Below are 9299 nucleotides of genomic sequence, written 5' to 3'. Positions count from 1 at the left end.
CATCAGCCCCATCGTTGTTTTTCCCTTTGTAGGGTTTTCCATGTATAAATCTTGATGTTATGGTGTTGTCTTTCATTGTGTTATTTTGTGTATGCATTCTAATTTTATTTACTATTAACCGGTTAATAAGGAATAAGCTCAAAACTAAGTTTACTGGTAGAACACTAATTCACCCCCCCCCCCTCTCTGTGTTCTTGGATTCCAACATGTGTGTGTGTGTGTGTGTGTGTGTGCAAAGTCTCTCAAGGTCAGCTAAGCAACTTAACCGAACACAATTCAAATTAGATCGGCACCAAACATTCCCGCAGTGGAAAAGAATGTAAAGTGGATCACAACACATTAATCAGGACCAACAAAAACATCAAATGTGCGTCATACAATAATCCATAATCATCAGAGAAATAATATGAAGTGTATGCACCTGAGGTTGGCCAAACCTAGAGTAAACACCATCAAACCTGAAATCATGCTTTTGAAGCCCAATAACATGTGCCAACTGAATAGAATGAATCTAAGGACATTATCAACTTAACTCCAAAACTGCAATGCTAGAAACCATAACACGGAGAAATGCGGAGCATGCATTTCATATGAAAACATTGTCAAATACTACCAATCATACTGGTAAACACAACTTCCTTATCACAACAATCAAGAGCACCAAATCCAAAATTTAACATCTCTAAACATAGCTTAACAACATATCCAAATCAAAAATAGATATGCAACATAGAAGATATGAGGAGCAAACCTCTCAGCACAACTACATAGAAAACTCAACACCACTTATACCAACCAGTCACTAATAACAACCAAAGCATGTCGATATCAATGACAACACATAAGAAGCTTATTTTGTTCAACCTTGCAATGCCTCCTACTGAAAATAAAAAGAGATTATTGTGTGGATCTCTTACACCGAAGTTTGGACAAGCATGCAAGGGGATAGGATATGTACACAACAACTTGGATAAACATAAATGTGCAAGCACACAAAATATGACAGACAAAGTTCATTATCCTTAGAAAACTAAATGTGAGCTTATCTAGCAATCAAAGACACAAGATTTGATTGAAAAATCTTCTATTCAAAATTTTGAAATCTATGCATGGCCTAATTTATCCATTCTTCTTTCAAACATGGACCAAATTAACAATCCAATTTGTACCTTGATATATCATTATTAAGTTCTTCTATTGTTGTTTAGATCTTGTTATTGTTGTAAGTAGATAGGGAAGATGAATTCATCTATAACTTACTAAAAGAAGAACAAAGCTTTCATGTCCTCTTTTCTTTCCTGTGTCTATTTCTCCTCTTGTCAATGTATTGTATGGTAACTAGTCAATTGAGTCAAGAGACTTATTTTTAACTAGAGCCCACCTATCTTGAAAGCAAAAGAGAGTCTTCATCTTATTACTTGATAAATTATAAGTTTCCCATTTGAAAAAGAGGTTTGAATCTAAGTTTTATGCTACTTTTCATGTTCATCATAAGTAAACTAAACTTAAAAATTTCACATCCATCATTAATGCCAATTTGTTAGAAACAAGTAGAAACCCTGGATGTTTTGTACAACAATAAACAAAAAATTAAATTTTAGTGTATGAAGATAGTAAACCACACACATGTGAAGATATAGACACAAATCAATAATTTTAGTGATTAAAAAGCTACAACATAATGACACTTGCTATTCTCCCCTTCTTTCCTTTTCAAGTGAAATTATTACATATATAAACTTCTCCTCTTTACATCCTCTTAAAGAATTCTTAAAACACATTAAAATTTGACAAATTCTACAATTTTCTTGATTTCTAATATAATTTTAAAAAATGAAGATAAGCCTTATTTAAATGTGCCAAACTTTTCCATATAAAAGAAATTTATAATAAATGTATTTTGAAACTTGAAGATAAAAGTTCAATTATAAATTAATACACATAAACAAGATACACATAAACAAGATTTGCTAAGAATATGCAAAACACCAACTTCTCTATTTTATGAGTGCTAAATTTATTTATTATAAAGAAAATCAAATAATGGTAAAGTGAACTATAATTGAATACAATTTACATGCATACTGATAGCTGACTACACCTTACAACATATTTAGTCTGTTAAATAGCTAAACAATACATACAAACTAGATACACCATAAAATGGGCATTATTCTTTCACAAAGAAAATCAACTCTGGAATTTTGGACATCAACCCTTTTAAATGAAGTGATTTCACTGGACCAACAGCAATGGATCTCAGCTGCTTGATTAAAACTAAGCCCAAAATGGTCCTGCTAAGGAAATAAAAATTCAAGGAAGCCATAAATCACTTCATGAAGATTGTTATGAGCCTGCAATTATCTAATGTTTAGTTCGAGAAATGGATCTCTTTCCTGAAATGACGAGATTAGAATGTGTAGATTTGGGTAAAGAAGAAGCTTTCATGTCTGTGACTCTCTTTTCTCTTGGAATTCGGAAGCTTTCACCTGCGAAACTCCCTCTGTTTTGATAGCCATTTGATCTGGCTGTGTGTGAATACTCAGTAGGTACAGCCACACTCACTGCCTTGACATTTGCACAGCCCATAAAGCTACCTGCACTTGATCTCCTTTGCCGTGAAAGACTGGAGTTTTGCACTGAAGCATGCTTTTTTTTCATAGCCTTGATCTCCTCATAATCCAAAGAGAAATTCCCTAGACTGGCCTTGTCCATGGTATCTCCGCTGGTTATACTCCAGTCCACCGATGCATCGCTTGGTTCACAACATGAACTTCTCGCAGAGGGCGTCACAGTGTCTCCAAAATGATATGGGTTTCGGTAGCCCAGCCCCTCTGGATAGCTGGATTGGATACTGGAGTTGTCATCCATGGAATCTGTCCTCCTCAATGGATAGCATGAGGTCGCTTGCGTGGTGAAGCTCTGTAGTTCGAAAAGATCCGCGCTCGAATCGCTCTCCCTGTCTTGCTCCACATCCCCATTATCATTCCCTCCAAACTTGGATGTTTCAGAGTTTGAATCCAAGATAAAACTCTTGCTGGGCTTGTCTGAAGAAGGCAGTATCAAATGCCTGTGTAAATTTGAGGTGGGTCTCTGTAAATCTTGAGCACTGGCAAAGGGAGAATGAAATACTTCCAATGATAGCCTTGGCTTATCTTCAGATTTCACAGGCAGCACTGAAAAGGAAAACCCATTTTCTTTTTCTAAGGAATTGGTTCTGAATTCTTCTGGCCCATTAGTATTTCTCCTCAAGGCCTGAATTGGCTCCCTATCTTTGGATAAACTGGGGTGTTGAATATTACCAACAGAATTTAGAAATGTTTTCATACCTGCTGTTCCTCCATTGATGCTGCTGTTGATATCACTGATCTCTGAGGCAGTGTCGACAAAGCCCCCAGCTCTCTGTGATTCAATGGACCTGCTCAGAACCCTTTTTCCGAGGCCTGGATAACTGTACTGGATTGAGCTAAGAGAACTGTTCATTAAAGTATTTGAAGTCATGGAATTCGACACTGATGGAGCCCGCCTGCTTTCTGTCAGAGTGTCATCGATGTCGACAGATCTTTTATTCGAGCAAGGACAACTGCACCCAAATACCCACTTTCCTGACGTTCTTTTCCCGTTATTTACTGCCAAGTTACGAGCTGAATTACCAGCTGCCATTGAAAGCAGTCCAGCTTGGCTATTCCAGCTAACTTCTGAAGACGCCGAGGGAGTAGCACCCCCTGGCCTGAAACTGCGATTGGATGCAACAATGGAGGATGCAGGCGAAGGAATTGGATGATGGGTATCATATAAATCAGGACTAGGAGACAGTACCTTTTTCTTATTTGCCTGCATTTTGGCTTCGGATCCATGATTTGCATCCATTTTGTTCTCCTCTGAAGCACTGAAATATTTTTCTGCTTCAAAGATGCTGATCTCTGAGTCCTTAATCATTCTCCCAAGCTCCGGCAGTCTCTTACTGTAGGAATTTTGCTTCTTTGGAACATTTACAAACTCAGGCCTGGCAGTCTCCCCTCCACCTTCAATGGACCCCTGACCCTCTAATGGGCTACCAAGTTCTTGCCCAGGATTACTGGCCTCAAGAAATGAAGAAAATGAGACATCTCTCACAGTAGCTTTGCGATTAATCTCAGATCCCATAAATGTCTCTTGGTCTGGACCATGAAAGCTTATGCCATTGGGCCCTGGTACAATCCTCACACACGTCCCACCTTCCTTCAAATTGCTTATGTCCATCTTACAACACTATCAACAACTTTCCACTAATTTTTACTTTAGCTATAATAGCACCAGCACAGTGGAGCGATGGAATCCTACTGTAACTAGAAAGGATTGTACAATAGATACCCACTATAGTTATTCAATTCACATTAGCTGCTAGAAAGATTGAACTCTTCTTATAATGAAATTAGATGGAACTTACTCTCAGCTCATACAAGCAACCATTAACCACCTTTCTGCAGACTGACAAGAACATACAGGGCATAAGATAATTATCTTATTCAATGCAATCCCCAAAATAAACTTCCCCTCTAAATTTGCTAGCAACACTATAGAGGCTATCCAGTCTCCTAGAAAGCTAATGTCAAGAAGAAGAGTTACACTTACACTATACCCAGAGCCCTTAAAACCCTTATGTCCCTGTAAATAACACCAAAGTTCAAACCGACGAAACCTGCAGAGCAAAAGATTTCAAGCTGCAACTAGCAGCGAATTCTCCAAAACCCACGAAACCTGTAGAGCAGAAGCAGGGTGCTCAACAACCATAAATTCTACTGTCAGTTTGGGCATCTAATATAGTAACTAACCCTAAGAATAGCATTGGCAACTAGGTTTCCATCATTTTCTCTCCATTCATATTGATTACCAATAATGGAAGACAGAGGTCCCTCAAACACAATCGTGTCCAATAAAATCGATGTATGGATAATCCTTATTCGGTATTTTATGTCCATTTCTCTGTCACTGTGCATATTACTTATTCCTCTACGGTGATTGCATTCCATTAGATAGATACCTCCTCAAGAAACTACAGCCAACCTCCTATTTTTCGCACTGCATTTATTGATAGGTTTAGTAATTAACCATTCTGTTTAAACGTTATACTTCTAATCAATTTAGGTGTTTTCTGAACGAGTCAGATCTGTTTAAACGTTAAATTTCTAGTCAATTAATATAATTTTGGTATATATATAGAGGAAAGGTGCGCAGTTCAAATCAGACAATCTAACATTTTAGACATTGTAGCAGGACAACTTACCAACTAAATAGTCAAAATGTACCGACTATTTAACCTCTTGAAGGGTGAGCAGCCTGAAAAATAGTATCAAAGATTGATGGTTTTGTCTCAATCTAATAGTGTATGATTGTTTTTTTTTCTTGTCTCTTTTCAATTAGTGTGATTTCTAAAGTTGATAGAAAAGATATATATACCTAAAATTAAAAACAATCATATATCAATTGTTAAAAACTCATATCACCTACTTTTTAGATAGCAAGTCAATAAAACTCCAAACAAAGTAGGTTCTTAGACAGTAAGCAGTCAAAAAGTAACACAAAATATATATTTTTTATAATATTTGTCTCATTTTAATAATATTTGATTAATTTTGGTTTTAGACTCTTTTATCATCAAAAAATATGATTTGAAATAACAATAAAAAAAAAATACATAATTTAACTATAAACAATTATACATTAATAAAAACTATTATTGAAAATGTGATTTTTTAAAAATTACATAATGTAATTATACATTACTATAGGTGGGACCTGGTTCAATTGGCTTAACAAGAGCTTCTTGTGACAAATACGAAGACATGAGATCTATAACCTCATCCTAGTTTTTATGATATCAAAAGATGTATCACCGATCACTTAAAAAAAATTAAGAACTACCCAATTCCAAGCGTCAAAAAACAAATTATGCGTTACTGTAAAACTAATCAGTCAATATAATTCCAGAGAAGTGGGCTCTAGTCCTGGTCCAATGTTAGATAATTATATATACAAACACATCTTGTTCCTCACTGTCCCCACAAGGAAGGGATCAATTTCCCCCATCACTTCAGGAAAATCGTCTCCCCTTCCGGAGGAATCAAAGTCGATATCACTGAAAAGGAAATATCAAAGTAGCTATCCACGTATTTAATACATTGCAAGAAATATCTGACATGGTAGAATTCCGACGTATTTTCCTCCACTGTAGCCCTGAATTATAAAAGGAAAGCAAAGGAAAAAAATGTCCCAACTGGTCGTTCTTGAAGTGAAGTAAATTTCGTAAACAGTTAACCATTAATCCTTAAGATAAAGAATATACGTATTCAGATCTTTAGGTTTAAAGGACTAGTCTGATAAAGATATCTTTTCGGACGTTAGAATTTTACATCTTTCAATTCAGGGAATCGAGAGATATCTTAGGTTGTAATATTTGTCTAACATACGCTCAAGAAAATGACTCAAAGGATCGTTACAGTACGGCCGTTTGGATGTTTTTGAGCGCACCCAAATTCCTATATAAATCATGGTAATCCAGATATACGGGATTTATTTACAGTGATGGATTCAATTAAAAGTATCCGGAAAGATTTTTTCCGTTCCTGCACTGACTATTTCAGCCACTGCTTATCTCGTCTATACTTAATGGTACCCAAGTGAGATCGTGTCAAAAATAATTAATGAACCAAATTGAAATTGTTATGTAGCATAGTCTAAGATTAGCAGTGTCACGTTGATTAGTATTCATTTGTTTTTGGGGTCCTGTAAAACTGCTTGTGTATGCTTAGAACTTGGTTCTAAATTATCTGGCCTATTCCAATTGATATTATGTGAAGAAGAATTAGACGACGCAAACCCACCACCTCATGTAACAAATTGTTCAGAAAACAATCCAGGCGTGTCGAGATGGTGTGGGCACAACCAATAATGGAAAGTATCGAAAATATAAATTTTGGGTATTTTTTATGTTTTAGTAAATGGTATTTTCAGAGATCTTGGAGTTTTTTGTGGCCTTTGAAACTTTGGACGGTCTTTTATGGGTGTTGATGTAGGCATATCCATAAAGGACTGAAACTAAAGCTCTTGGAGATCTTTCTAACTGTGAAAACAGTTCGCAGTTTCGAGTCCGGAGCGAAAAGTTATGGCTTTTTGAAGTTGGACTAAAATTTTACATAGTATTTTGACATTTTTGATAGTTTTTGGATTTTATTTTGTAATAAATATTCCAGACTATTCATTTTCAATTCCAAGGGGGTTTTTGGTGACCCTTGGGATCTCATAAACTTTGTATAAACAGATTTTCTAATAGACTGGAATTACTTTTGGCTTACATCAATCCTTGTCAAATTTTTGTTGTTCTTGTAACAAGTTTGTCAATACCGCAGGTTTTTACACTAGGTATTGTACTCTGAAACCATAATTCGGATTAGTCCCCATTATTTCCTCATGTTGCTTGTTTAATGCTTCTTCTATTGTCGTTTTGAATGGTTCTTCCATTTCAACAATTTTTCTTGCCACCTGCAATCGTGTGCATCTCAAAGGTAGGTAATATGAAGGATCCCTTGTTTTCCACCCAAACCTCTGGTAAGTTGACCGCACGTGATGGGACATACAGGAGTGAACAAGCTCTAATACCATTGATCCAATTATGGTTTTAGAGTACAATACCTAGTGTAAAACTTGCGATATTGACAAACCTATTACAAGAACAACAAAAATTCGACAAGGATTGATGCAAGCCAAAAGTAATTCCAGTCTATACAAAAATCTATTTATGTAAAGTTAATGAGATCCCAAAGGTCACTAGAATCCCCCTTGGAATTGAAAATGAATAGTCTGGAATATTTATTACAAAATAGAATCCAAAAACTGTAAAAAATGTCAAAATATTATGTAAAATTTTAGTCCAACTTTGAAAAGCCATAACTTTTCGCTCAGGGCTTGAAATTGCAAACCATTTTCACCGTTGGAAAGATCTCCAAGAGCTCTAGTTTTAGTTGTTTATGATTTTTCCCGCAACAACACTCTACAAGAACTATCCAAAGTTTCAAAGCCCAAAACTGTTGCGAAGACCTCCAAAAATGCCATTTACTAAAACATAGAAAATATTGAGAAAAATTATATTTTCGATATTTTTCATTATTGCTTGTGCCCACACCGTCTGGACACTCCTAGATTGTTTTCTGGTCACAAATCCAACTGGTTCATTTAAAGATAAATATTATATTTTTTATTTTTTAATATAATTATACCTACTTCTTGTAACTTATTACATTTTAATTTTTATTACTTTGATATTTCATTGAAAGAGTGAGATCATCAACATCTATAAATATGAAATATGATATAACTCTCATTAAGTCAAGAGTACACAATTTTTCTTATTTTTTCTTCATGAATTCAATAGTTAGGAATAGTATATTAGAAACCATCTTCAAAGTGGTGAAGTGATATAAATTATTTAAAATACAATTTTCTTATAATGATGTTTTTTTTTTTATAAATCAAGTCTTCAACATCTCGTAGGAGTAGATTGGCAACACTTCGACACCCCAAGAACCCTACATGACCAAAACCACTTCCATAATAGAGAATGGGAAGAATAAATTGCTTCAAAAATACAATACTAATTGAATACTATAATGGACATAAAAATGTACAAATGAGAACTTATTTAGAATGGCAAGGTAAGAGGTAGGATTGGCCAAGATGTTGACATGTGTCATAATCCTATACAATGAGATAACTAAAGTGTTAACCTAGGAAACTAAAAGTAGTTCTCATGAGACAAGATAAGATCATGTGACGACTAATCAACCCTTTACGACACCTCTCTAATAGAACCTAAGTAAACTTAAGTAATGTGAATAAGTCCCTCACTATGAACTAGTGAAAACACTAGGTACCAAATATTTACTAGGTCCAAAACCTTAGTCACACCAACACCACTGTAAGTGCAACTTATGAAGTAGATTATTATGCAAAGATGGAAAATTATTATGATGATCATGGGTCTCGGTCACAAAACTATTTTAGGTACCCATGCCTAATGTAAATGCAATCTCTCACCAAAGGAGAAAAGGGGAAAACTTGTTGGCAAGAGACATTGCATAGTTTATTTGATGTTATCATGGATGGAAACCCAAGTTAGTGCACCCATTTGCGTTGTTGTATGTGATCCTATTGGAAGTCAGATTCAAGATTGGTTCAAGTCCAGCAACTAGAGCAGAGAATCTGACAGTGTTGTGCATTTTGGTTGATACATCCTTTTTTATTATCATCTTGTGTTGCAGATC

At 35.3% G+C, this 9299-nt stretch overlaps 1 protein-coding gene across 1 annotated transcript; it reads right to left on the bottom strand.

The window, feature by feature from the left end:
* Window positions 1-2041: 2041 nt before the first annotated feature.
* LOC131028446 (uncharacterized) lies at window positions 2042-4957 on the bottom strand. Its single transcript, XM_057958700.2, has one exon. It carries the CDS (start codon window positions 4240-4242, stop codon window positions 2365-2367), a length of 1878 nt encoding a protein of 625 aa, XP_057814683.2. The 5' UTR covers window positions 4243-4957; the 3' UTR covers window positions 2042-2364.
* Window positions 4958-9299: the final 4342 nt, after the last annotated feature.

The sequence above is a fragment of the Cryptomeria japonica genome, chromosome 10 (assembly GCF_030272615.1).
Source record: "Cryptomeria japonica chromosome 10, Sugi_1.0, whole genome shotgun sequence".
Classification (NCBI taxonomy): domain Eukaryota; kingdom Viridiplantae; phylum Streptophyta; class Pinopsida; order Cupressales; family Cupressaceae; genus Cryptomeria; species Cryptomeria japonica.
This window is presented reverse-complemented; position numbering and strand designations above follow the sequence as displayed.